The sequence below is a fragment of the Cyprinodon variegatus genome, unplaced genomic scaffold (assembly GCF_000732505.1).
Source record: "Cyprinodon variegatus isolate N-32 unplaced genomic scaffold, C_variegatus-1.0 Scaffold372, whole genome shotgun sequence".
NCBI classification, from domain to species: domain Eukaryota; kingdom Metazoa; phylum Chordata; class Actinopteri; order Cyprinodontiformes; family Cyprinodontidae; genus Cyprinodon; species Cyprinodon variegatus.
Window position 1 is genome coordinate 337,705 of NW_015150825.1, and position 12,255 is coordinate 349,959.

At 40.9% G+C, this 12,255-nt stretch overlaps 1 protein-coding gene across 4 annotated transcripts in view; it reads right to left on the reverse strand.

The window, feature by feature from the left end:
• Positions 1-4,690: 4,690 nt before the first annotated feature.
• Positions 4,691-12,255, reverse strand: part of mllt10 (myeloid/lymphoid or mixed-lineage leukemia; translocated to, 10) — a 44,278-nt gene continuing 36,713 nt past the window's right edge. For 2 of the 4 annotated variants that reach the window (XM_015386611.1, XM_015386609.1), the window contains exons 13-20: positions 11,650-11,731; positions 10,534-10,727; positions 10,085-10,234; positions 8,643-8,701; positions 8,234-8,511; positions 8,069-8,092; positions 6,596-6,689; positions 4,691-6,477 (exon numbers count right to left, since the gene is read on the reverse strand). In XM_015386611.1, coding sequence (XP_015242097.1) covers positions 6,214-6,477; positions 6,596-6,689; positions 8,069-8,092; positions 8,234-8,511; positions 8,643-8,701; positions 10,085-10,234; positions 10,534-10,727; positions 11,650-11,731 — 1,145 coding nt within the window. In that variant the 3' untranslated portion in view covers positions 4,691-6,213. The remainder of the gene's footprint in view (positions 6,478-6,595; positions 6,690-8,068; positions 8,093-8,233; positions 8,512-8,642; positions 8,702-10,084; positions 10,235-10,533; positions 10,728-11,649; positions 11,732-12,255) is intronic. The other 2 variants (XM_015386610.1, XM_015386612.1) reach the window with 2 other exon arrangements.

Genomic DNA, 12,255 nt, shown 5'->3' on the forward strand with positions numbered 1-12,255 from the left:
ATCAGAATAAAAACTAAAACTCTATACAAGAAACATGATTAAATGCATAAATGTGAACTTTTTAATCATGTTTTTTGCATATAGTTCTACTAATGATTATCTTGAAATTAAATATATATATATAAATGCACGCGATTATTTAATTTAGTTTATTTTGTCTTATTATAATTACGCAAATTATATTAATAGGCTACCTGTTCTAGATATTTAATTTAGATCACGTACGTTTTAAACAATTTTAAAAGTAAATGTATAATTTTTAGTTAAACAATCTCGGCGGAGAGGGAGGAGAGCTGCTCTTCCTCTCTGCAGAGGAGCAGAGCTGCATTTCCCTCTTTGTAAAAGGGGAAAAGCAGAAAAAAACGCTCTCTAACTAAAACCCGCTTCTGTATTTTCCTCCACTAACGTATGTGTTGTGATTTATTATGTTTCCCACCTTTCTTTTTTATTTATGTGTATGTTGTGGTTTTCGCAGCTCCCTACTTCTCTCCTGCGGCTGGAGTAGCGTCCAGCGAGGGGCGGTCGATCCTTCGGCCGGGGAGCGCCTCTCTGCGCGCGGCAGCCGAGTTTCCCAGACGCCGCTGAGTCACGCGGGACTCAGTCCTGTTCACGCGGGATCACCCTCTGCACGCTGCCTGCAGCTGCTTCTAAAATGCACCGAATTTTACACACATATCATTATGCACATTTTTTATTAAATACATTTTTATTTTATTTATATTTTATTTATGTGTTTTTTAATACTTTATTAGAACTTTATTAGAACGATGACGTTTTCTGGAAAAAAAAAAAAAAAGCCGATTTTGTGCAAAACCTATTACAATGTTTTGGCTGAATTTTTTAATAGCAGGTTTTTTTTATATATATATATATATTTTTTTTATTATTATTATTTGTTGCATAATGCAACCGTTTTTTGCATTTACCTAATGATATTTAGTTACTTAACACCATTTTTCCATGTTAACAGGGTAGGACATAAACCAATTGCGTTAAAGTAACTAAATATGATTAAGTAAATGCCAAAGGCAGTTACATAATTTAATTTATAAAATAACCACATAGTTGTTTTTAAAGTGTGTTTCCCGTTCATTCTTTTACTCACAGTCCTGCCTTTTATATTTAGTTCCTACAGCTCTTTACATTTTATTTTGGAGCATCAGGACTATTGGGGCTGTTATGCAGTCATTCTTGTGTGTTTTTCTTAGAAATAACTCAGCATCCACATACATTTCTTGATTTATAAAAAAATATTTTATTATGTGCAGCATTTACCGGGGGCATTTTATTTACTTATTTATTTATTTTAGGGCTGATGGGCTGGTATATCTAGCTGCACAAAATTGAAACTTTTAGTCGTTCAAGTTAAAAAAAAAAAAAAAAAAGCCTCTCCTTTTGTTCAGAAATGAACCAGGATGGGTTATATTTATATTTATTATTGTATGAAATGGTGAGTGTGAGCCACAGGGGAGAATCACTACAGCGGGGAAATACAGACAAATACAAGCAGCCTGAGAATAAAGAGAGATGAGGACGAGTCCTGCTGTTTCTCCTCGCCACCATTATCCCACTGGAGAGAACCCTGTTGGGGGGGGGCTCTCACGCGCGCGCGCACGTGCATACTTGTGTCCTGGGAATCTCCTCAGCTGTTTCTCCCCCACATGCACTCGCATACACCCTTCCCCTCTCTGTCCCCCATTGCACTGACAGCCCTAAACACCTCCACCGGTCGGATCCGGTTCCACTCGGCCCCGGATCGGGGGCCCCTGGCAGCTGACTCCAAGTTCCTGGCCAGGATTAAACCTCCTGATGGCAGCCACTGTCAGATGATTTACACGGCATTACTGTACACACCAGCGACACGCTCGCCTCTGCTAATGGTTTATTACACTGATATAGAGCCTCCCTGCAGGTGGGTGAGGGTGTGTGCGTAATTAAACAGTTTAATAGAATAAAGAAATAAGTCAGCTTGGCTATTTACAGGTGATGAACTTGTTTCATGGTTTTTTGCATTGCAGGAGGGCATGAAAAGGTCCTATATTATTCTAATATTTTTTCTTTGAAGTAGTTCAGAGGTATAAGCAAACTTTAGGGACACAGGAGTGCATATATTCACATATATGCACTCCTTTGTTTTCATAAATGCTGTTAAAATCTATTCATTTTGATATAGTTTAATAGTTTTCAGTTGCTGCTCACTATTTAAGTTATTTCAATTACCTGCCACACTGGTTATCTTGTTTCTTTTAAATTATTCTAACTTTTCTCATTGTATTAAACGATCCTGTTATTTTTTTTTTACTCTGCAACTCAGGATGTTTGTTTCAATGTCTTAAATAAAGTCAAATTGTAATCAAAGTTCTAACAATAAAAAAAAAAAGAAGAAACAGTTCATAATTTACTTAGCTGGACGTTTGTTCCCAAATAACAATAGAAAAAAAACAAACTCTGCTTTGGTTATCACTTGCTACTTTCATTTAAAAATCTTATTGTAATTTAGTTTCCCTCTTTTTTTTATTTTGGGAAGGGTTAATAAACATACAGGTTAATTAGTCAGTCTGAACTGAAAATCTCACATTTGTAGACTTTACTCTAATTGCACACAAGCTTTTATACTTGGAACCTTTAAGAAGAGCTAAATAGTTTATTTTCTCCATTGTGTCATACGTTTTATACCATGAAGATTTCTATCAGGGTGCTGTGTAACCTGCTTAATATACATATATATATATATATACCTCTGAGCCACTTTTCCCTTAAAGGGATTAGTTAGGGTTTGACTTTCTGATCAGGCACCTGGTGGGGCAGAGCAAAGGGGTCCACTATCAGCTGTAAGAGCCCCCCACCCCTATGGTGAGGTCTCAGAAGATGTGGGAGGGGGTGATCGATGATGGCCACAGCAGCTCTGCTCTGTGTGTGTTTGTGAGGCAGCTCTGATGGAGGGAGGGAGGGGGATGCTGTTTAAACAACCCTGGCTTTGATTGACAGGGCCGGGGGAGAGGGGTGAGGTGGTGGGGGCTGAGCAAGTGCTTGGGTAAAGAGAAGAGAAAGGTAGAAGAGGAGGGGGTGTAGATTGTGAAGGGGTGGCTGGAAACTGAAAACTGCTGCTGAAGGGAGTAAAGCGGGCTTTTAATTACCAGGACAGAGGCAGATGTAGCAGCATGGTGCCCCCACCTCAACAACACACAAACAGATGTTTTTTCTTTTTGCAATTCTGTTTTTCCCCTCAAACAGCTGGAATTCATCAGTTTCAGTATGTGTGCATTTATTAGGACCAAAAGCACACCTTTCATTGCTAGACATTATTTTTTTTTTTTTATCAAGACACTTCCTGATTAGGATTTGTTTGATTTAAAAAAAATAAAATAAATCCTGTTGCTGTACCACTCTTAAATGTATTCACTCAACAGGCAGCTTTTTTCCCCCCTTCTAATTATCAAGCCATATAATTACACAGAGCAATAAATGGAATGAATTTGACTTATTTATTAAAAAATGCAATCAAATTGAGTTGATCAATATCTTTAAATTTATAATAAACTGAATTCTGAAAACAAATCAAGCTTTACATACGTTCTAAATTCACTGACAATAAACTCTTGACTGTTGCATCACAAAGCAATATTAAGTTACCCTGTAATTATTTATAAAAAAAAAAATTAGGTACTGAATAAAAAAGGAAAAAAATAGAAATCTTAGAAAATTTGTTAAACACAAAAAAATATGTCACCACCATTTTTTTTTATCCATTACTAAAAACCCCCTTTAATTTGCTAGTAGCAGAAACCCATCAGTTTTAACAGTAAAGGTGCTGGTCTTTTCAAACCATGTTGTGTTTTATTTCATTCTTCAACAAATCCTTAAAAAATAAAATAAAATTAAAAAAAATATCCCGGCCTGTGGTTGCACCTTGCTGTTTTTTTCCTAATCATAACATGTTATGTAAAAGAGATGACTTGCCGAATAATGGCAAACCAATTCTCTGTTTGTTTTATAATGAAATCACCTAATAAGACCAAAGGAAATGCAAATAACCTATGATATAATCTAGCTTTATACAGACTTCTATTTAGCATGCATGAGTGTAGTTTATAAGAAATTCCAAATACATTAGTTAGAAATTAATAAAACATAGTTTAAAAAAATATAACAAAAAATAAGCTTTAAGTCCATTAAACAGTAAAGACTCTAAAAGGAAAAGGCTTTTTGTTTTTCAATCCAGTTTTATTTATGCATTTTGAAACACAATACGATCCCATTCCTCACCCCCCGCCCCCTTAATTATCTTCTATTACAAAACTGATTGAAACACATTTATGTGAACAAAAAAAGAAAATAAAATACAGTGCCCCAAAAGTAAATAAAAAAACCCAAAAAAGTCAGGAAAGCGGTGCAAACCCTTAAAAATGTTAAAGTACCACAATGTCCCTGCACATATAAAAATAAATTAATACTTTTGTGTGTCCAGTCACTGTTCATTTTATTTTTCTCACACAGAAAAACTTGCGGCTTTCGTAATCACCTATGTACACCAAATGGCCAATGAGAAAGGTTTATGTGCACCTAACGAGGTATAGAGACTGTGCCACGACAAACACCTTCCTCCACCCTCCACCCCCACAAGCAGCTATATACACCCCCCCCCCCCCCCCCCCCCCCCCCCAACAGGGATATACACCCCCCCCCCCCCCCCCATTAACCGACTATTAAATAGCTTTTCAAACACATGACACAGAGCAGACGTCATTAGATTACAGCAAAATCAGACTGTGTTGGACGAAATAAACATAACTGTACACAGTAGTACAAAAGGATGTTAAATTGCAAAAAAAAAAAAGAATCAGTGAGCTTTCTTTAAAATATATCATTTCACGCACAATACATATTCCAGGGGGGAAAAATAATAAAACAAAACTCACAACAGTCATTTTCTTTTTATATTAAAGAACATAGCAGAATAAACTTTCCTGGTTTAAAAAAAAAAAGAGGTGGAAAGTGTTTTTCTTAATTCTGGTGTCTACAGCAGGGCAGTAATCACCAGGCGAGCTGTAAAAAAAAAAAAAAAAAAAAAATTTGCAAGGTACAAACCCCAGATCTAACCCCCCGCCCCCACTTATTTGGCCTCAGGCACTTGGGATCGGACCCTGATCGGCCAATCCTGACTTTTGTGTGTGTGTGTGTGGGGGGGGGTTAAAGCGGCCGCAGCGGTCGGCCTTTTTAGGTCCTGCTCGAAGAGGTAGGTACAAGCAGGGGGCTCAATCAGGAAGATTGGGCTTTTATTCTGTTTTCTGCCTCCAAGCTAGATGAATTACAGCATCCCTAAACTATCAGGCTGCCTTTAAGTCTTTTTTCTTTTTGATTCTCCCTCCCTGACTGAGCCCCCTATATCTGGCCCAGAGAAGAGACAGTCGACGGCAAGGCTTCTGCGGTGACGGTGCGACGCTTGGCTCGCTGACATTAATGGATCTGCAGCACACAAAGAGTGAAATAGACGTGGGGAGAAAGGCAGCAGCAGCAGACTAGTGGGTAATTTCTCTCTCTTTTTTTTTTTTTTCCACAACGCTGACCCAATATTCCCCTCGGGAACTGCTGCGAGACAGATGTCAAACATACATCTGCTACTGTTCAGTGCTATTCCAGGGAAGTGTATTTTTATACTCATTCATGTTTTGCTGCTTGTTCTCTTTTTTTTTATTTTTAGGTTCGCAGTTCTCTGTGCGCCAGCTCGGCTGTTGAGCAAACGGCTCTGGTTAGCGGAGGCCCCTGAGAGTGAAACATCAAGACGGAAACAAAAAGAAGCCAAGAAGACAGGAAACAAGAGTCAGAACTATGATAGAAACAATTACCTTGAAACTTTCTAGAAAGCTGACATTTCAAGGAGGAAAAGACATTTTTAATCTGATGCTACATACTAATTAAATAAAAAAAAAAAAAACTAAAAACACTAAGAACCAAGGAGCAGCTATAAAGTTAAAAAAAGAACAAAACTATAAGTTAGATTGAAATAAATAGCACACATATAAACAGAATTCAGGGTCAAGTTTTAAACCAGAAAAAAAAAGCTGCAGAACCGAGGTGAGCAGGCCCAGTCTGAGTGAGGAGCTCCACGAGACGAATAGCAATACTCTTTCAGAAACAGGTTTCTGTCCAGCTGCTGAACTCTGATCTTACGACTGCATATTTATTGAAGAGGAAACCTCTAAATCAAGAGTGTCATGTCTTCTCCTGGCCCGTGATGCCCACGGCTTTCTCCGCCGCACGCGGCTTTGTGTCGGTGTGCGCGTGCTGCAGCGCCAGGAAAGGGTTGGTGGCGATGGCGCCTTGGCTCTGACCCTGAGCGCCGGGAAGCAGGTTGGTGATGGGCAGCTGAGTGTTGGAGAGCGGCAGCGGGGGAATCTGAGACTGCAGCTGCTGGAGGTCCTGCTGCTGTTGCTGCTGCTGCATCAGCTGGAGGAGAAACGCCTGCTGTTGCTGGTCCTGAGGCAGAGTGAGGGGTGGCGGGACAATAACAAAAGTATAATGAGGAAAAGGTAATTAGGATGAAACTCAAGCCAACAAGAAAAGCTCTGATCTCAGTTTGGAAGGTGTGACGTACCGCGGAAGAATGCGAGGACAGCAGCTGCTGCAGCTGATGCTGCTGCTGCAGGAGGAGTCTCTGCTGCTCGGACAGAAGGCCAAGGCGAGCGGCGCTGAGGGGGACGAAATGAAGACAAGATCAGGGCCGTTTAAACACACGAGGAGAAACAGGAGGCTGCTGATGCAACATGCACACACAAAGCTAAGATGACATCTATCGATTTCCTTTGCTACAAATTAACTACAGGAGACATTCGTTTTCCCAATCCAAATGACTGCTCCTATACAGCTGCATCTCAACAAATGTAAATATCACTGAAAAGTATTACATATTTATTTAGGTGTATTTAGACCAGATATTCACTTTCTCTATGGATTCGAAAGCTGCTTGTTGTTCAAGGTTTATATCCAAGCATACTGATCTAAAATTAAGTGGAAGGAAAAAGTGAGGTGGTTAAAAAGCATGAAAATATCAGCCGAACTGAAGGGATTGTAAAGTAAATTTGATGCTGAGTTAATTTTCCAACTGGGCCTGGCTCCAGCCCACACTGCCAATAAAACCAGTAACCACTTTAACCACCATGGCGTTTGATTGGTTTGCAAACACATGAGGCAAGGCAAGTTTATTTGTATAGTAGAAATTCAGTAAATGGACAATGGAAAAGTGCTTTAAATGAATTAGTTAATAAAATAGAAAAATAATTATAACAGAATAAAAAAAATAAAAATAAAACAATTGGACCACAAAAAAGCGGAATAAAAGAAAGTAAAAAAAACATGACAGAAGCAGATAGAGAAGAAAATAAACTAGTTGGATCACAGCCTTAAACTGCTTCTCCATGTTTGGTTCTAGTTCTGGGTGGACAGAGTGGGCTACAACTAGACCTGAGTGGACTGGGAGGTTGATACACTCACAACAATCTGTTTTGTACTGAGGTGCTGATCCATTCAGTGATTTATAGACTAACAGAAGAATTTTAAAGTCTATTATCTGAGCTACAGGTAACCAGTGGAAGGACTTCAGAACCAGTCTGATGTGTTCTAGTTTCTTAGTTCCAGTGAGAACACAGTCAGCAGCATTTTGGATCAGCTGCAGATGGACCTCTTAGAAAAACCTATGAAGACACTGTTGCAGTCATCGATTCTACTAAAGATGAATGCATTCATTCGTTTTTCTTAGATCCTGCTTGGACATTAGTCCGTTAATCCTGGAGAGGCTCTTCAGGTGATAAAATACAGACTTAGTAACTGCTTTTATGTGCCTCAGGTCTGAATCCATGACATCTAGATTTCAACCACAATCAGTGGGACCCCATGAAGCAGCAATGCAGATAACCTCAGTGATGCAATATTTCAGGACTGGTATTGTGCAGCAGATGGTCACATGTTTCAGAGGGAAAGATTTTAAATGGGCTGTAAACCAAAACCATGAAATTGACCATTCTATGTGTTTTTAATCTATAGGAGAATTGTGCTGCAGACCTCTGCTCACCTGTTCTTACTACCTGCTGAGCTGCTTCAATCCAACATGAAGGCAAAAGGAAAGAAAGAAAGGAAATTTTCAATTTCTTATTCATTAACTCTTCCACAAGATACCAAAAGTTTCAACTTCCTGTCTGGTGGAAAATGTCCGGCATGAGAAGCTGCTTTTATATACCTATTAACGGGGAGCGTGACGGCCGCCGCCCCTGTAGTGTGAGGGCTGCCGGGGCCCGCCGTCGGTTGGATCACTCCGTTCAACGCGCCGACGATCCCGCCGATGCCCAATGTGTTTCCCGCACCCAGAGCGCCCATCAGCCCCGCGACCCCGCCCAGCCCGGCCGTCGTGGCGACGCCGTTGAGCGCTGGCTGAGGCGGGCTCTGGGAGACGGAGGGGGAGGCGGAGAGCGAGGAGGTGGAGCCGCTGCTGCTGTGACCTCCGCATGATGCAGCGTCCTGAGGTTCAGACAAGAAAACAAATGGCGTTCATGGTCCTTTACCTTCAAAATGGGTTTTATCACACTAACGCTCATGAAGTTACCACGCCCCGAAGCATTGTTGTGATCGCTGCAGAACTCTGTTCTCACCTGAGCTGCCAAAGGTAGAGATGAGTCTGTGGCTCCGAGGTGGGACCCCTTCACATCAGCTACAGAGAAAAGCACAGAATTATTGACTGCTGCTATAAAGTATTCACACCCCTTTGAACTTCTCCACATTTCATTACATCATCTGTCAACATAAAAGTTCTCAGCTGGATTTCGGTCTTTACTTGGACTAGGCCCTTCTAACGCATGATTTGGGTGCTTAACTTTATTGTCTTGGTGTAAAATGTACCTCCTCCTCTCTCATCTCATGTTGTTTCACCTCTAACAGGTTTTCTTTCTGCATTTGGCTCCATTCATCAACACCTTACAGTCCCTGTTGCAGAAAAGCATCCCCACAGTACAATGCTGCCACCACCATGTCTCGCCGTAGGCTTGTTGCTTGAAGACTGAAGTGCAGGTTGTTTTTTTTCTACCACATTGTTTAGCTTGGAAACCATAAAGCTTCATGTCCCCTACGTGGTTTGTGATGAACCATAGAGATGTTAGCTTTCAACAGTGTCTCTTGTCTCAAACATAAAAAAATAAATGATTTTTTTTTTTTAATGGATGGTAAATCTGAGATGTTGACAGACTCTCCCAGCTAAGATCTGAAATGTGTTACAACTGTGATTTTATTTTGGGGTTTCAGAATAAAGGGGTCAGAACAGTCTTCATATTTTAAATAAAAACATGCACAGCATTCCTTCTACTTCACAGTTATGCTTTGTGTTGGATTTTTACTAAACTTGCTTATACACAGTTTCATTTCCAAATTTCAGACGTTTTATGATGTAAATTTCCATTTTTTTTAGCCTCAACGGATACTAGATGGATGGACATTAGAAAACAGTTGGATGGATAAGATAGGACAGGGAATTATATCTGAATATCTGAAAGTACTACTATCTTCTAGTGATTAACTGGTGAAGGCTTTTTTAAGGCAGATGCAGATACCGTTTATTTTCAGTCTAAGCCGATATGTGCTGATTATATTATGTTCCATATTTAAGGAGTTCTTGATTTTTTACACCACTTATATGATAAAAATGACACAATCATAACAAAGTCTCAATTTAAACACCCAAAAATATGAGGAAAACAAACAAAACATTAACAATAGATAGAAAATGGAGGAATCTGCATTTCACATGAAGATCCCATCAAGCATCGGCCAAATCCTGTTGACTGGCTGATCTATCAGTCTAATATTCATCTAATATTCTTACCTATTCCTATATTATTGTATTTAAAAACAAAGTTTCATTATTTTCAGAACAACTTTGACACAAAAATGTACCAAAGTTTCTCTATGAAAGAATAAAAACTTCTGAACAACACTAAATCTAAACAGATGAAAAAGTACAAACTCAGCGAGGTCACTTTCGTTTCTTTTAAGAACTTATGTCCTCTACATCTTCGACAAATCATTGAGTGTTTGTATTTACCAAAGGAAGTGGTCGTCTGGGTAAAAGGCACTGATAGCTGCGCGCTGAGAAGCTGTAGCCTGTCCTTCTTCATGGTCAGGGTTTTAATCTGCTCCTCCAGCCTCCTGTTCTCCTCCTGCAGCTGATGGAGCGACTTCAACATGGCCACCACTGATAGGAGGAGGAGAAGGAGGGGAAAACATCCTGTTATGGCCTCTGTTACGCTCAAGTGAATCATAAAAACTAAATACAGGTGTTTCCATATACAGGTGGATTGATATTTAAACTCAGGGGGGTTAAGAGGCTGAAATGAATCAAAATGATCTGCTAAAAGATGGCTTTTCCATAGAGTCGACTATGCTGTGCTCTCCTTTCACATAATTTATCCTCAAGGGATGTGAAGCGAAACTCAATGATGGTGAACAATGGTGAACAAACCCAACGATGAGAGAAGGATTGCATCCGCTCACCGTCGCCTTGTGCTCCCTGCTGCAGCAGGAAGTTCTGCCCCTCGTTCCACTGCCTCTCTAGGAGCTGCTCGATGCTGGTGGCCACCGGGGGCAGCGTCTCCCCGCCGCCTCCCCCGGTCCCTAGCAACCCCAGCCCTGGCCCCGGCAACGACCCCGAGGAGTCATAACGGATCTGCAGGCCGCCAATGGGAGAACTGAAGGGGGGGGGACAGAAAAAGGAGAGATGGAGAGGTCAATAGGGAGATTAACGACCCAACATAAATGTCAGACAAACATAGACACTGCTGGCTATAAAACTACATCAATTTGTTGTTACAGTGGCCTCTAATGAAAAGGGGCCAGGCTTTCCGTCTGAGAGAGCGAGAGTCAGAGAGAGATGGGGGGGAAGAGAGGAAGGACGAAGAACCGTGTCTTGATGCGATAAATCCTGGCTGTTGAGACAATCTGTTGAGTGTGAAAGAGGGGAAACGAGAGACAGCGGGAGAGGAGAGGAGACGAGGATTTGGCGAAAGGGTGGTGGCAAGAATTTAACACTTTGCTTTGTAAAAGTTCATGTCAGGACTGGGTGCAGAGGAGGAAAAACTAAAGCTAGATGTATGTTTTAAAAAACAAAACCACTGCTCACTGTCAAGTAAGTTCAGGTTCGGTCATTACAGTTTACACAGCACTGACCTACAGGGCAGCCGTGAGTTACCAACCTTATCAGGAGCATCAGCCATCCCACAGAGTGGAAGAAACAACCAGAAATGCATCTCTATGATCAATATCCCCATCCTGAAGGATCCATAAAAGTATTCCCAAAAGCAAAAGATACAGTAAAATCCTCCGACTAGCTGTCCACGGGTGAGTAAAACCAGGAAAAAAAAACCCCAAAGTGAACCTGAAGGACGGTTACCTCCTTTAAAACTAGTTATCGTTGGCTAGGAGAGCCAGGATTGCCTGCAGGGCTAAAAGCGAAAGAGGGAATGTGTGTAAGAGCGGACTGAGGGAAGGGGAGACGAGGGGCCAGCGGAGGGAGAAAAAGCAAGAAGAAAAAGAGTGAGGAGGGGGGGAGTGAAGTATGAGGGGCAGTGAGGAATGTAAATGGTGAAGGAGGGAGGATGTGTGTGCTCTCACCGCGGGGTGGTCTTAGGAGAAGCTCGTATGGAGAAGCCCTGAGATCCGCTGCTGCTGCCGCCGCCGTCTCCCACCTCCTGATCTGCACACACACACACACACACACACACACACGATGAAAATCAATGGGATATCTAAGAAAACAGACATGAATTTGGAGGCAGTTTGTTCGCCAACAAAATGTTAAAACATCCACCAAAGCCTGGTAAAAACGGGTGTTTTCTAACCTCCTGCACCCTGCATTTAAATACAAACTGTCTCTACATGTTTCCATCAGACAAAGAAAACAAGAAAATGGATGAGTTAATTGCTTGAATTGTACAAATGTTACTTTGGTTTAACCAAAACTCCAAATTAAGCAGCAGGCCTAACAAACAGAACTGTGCAGTACTTGTAATAGCAGAGATGAGGCCTGGTTTCTGCCTTTTAATGACAGTCACCACTTACAAGAGTTTGCAATGCACCGCAGCCCCTCCCTCACCTGTTGCTGCACATAAACATCCATAAAAGAGCAGAACATAACAGGTTGCAACAGTAACAATCCATATGTGTGGTTGTTTTCTGTTTTGAGTTAAATGATTTCAATAATTTGGTCTATTTGATATA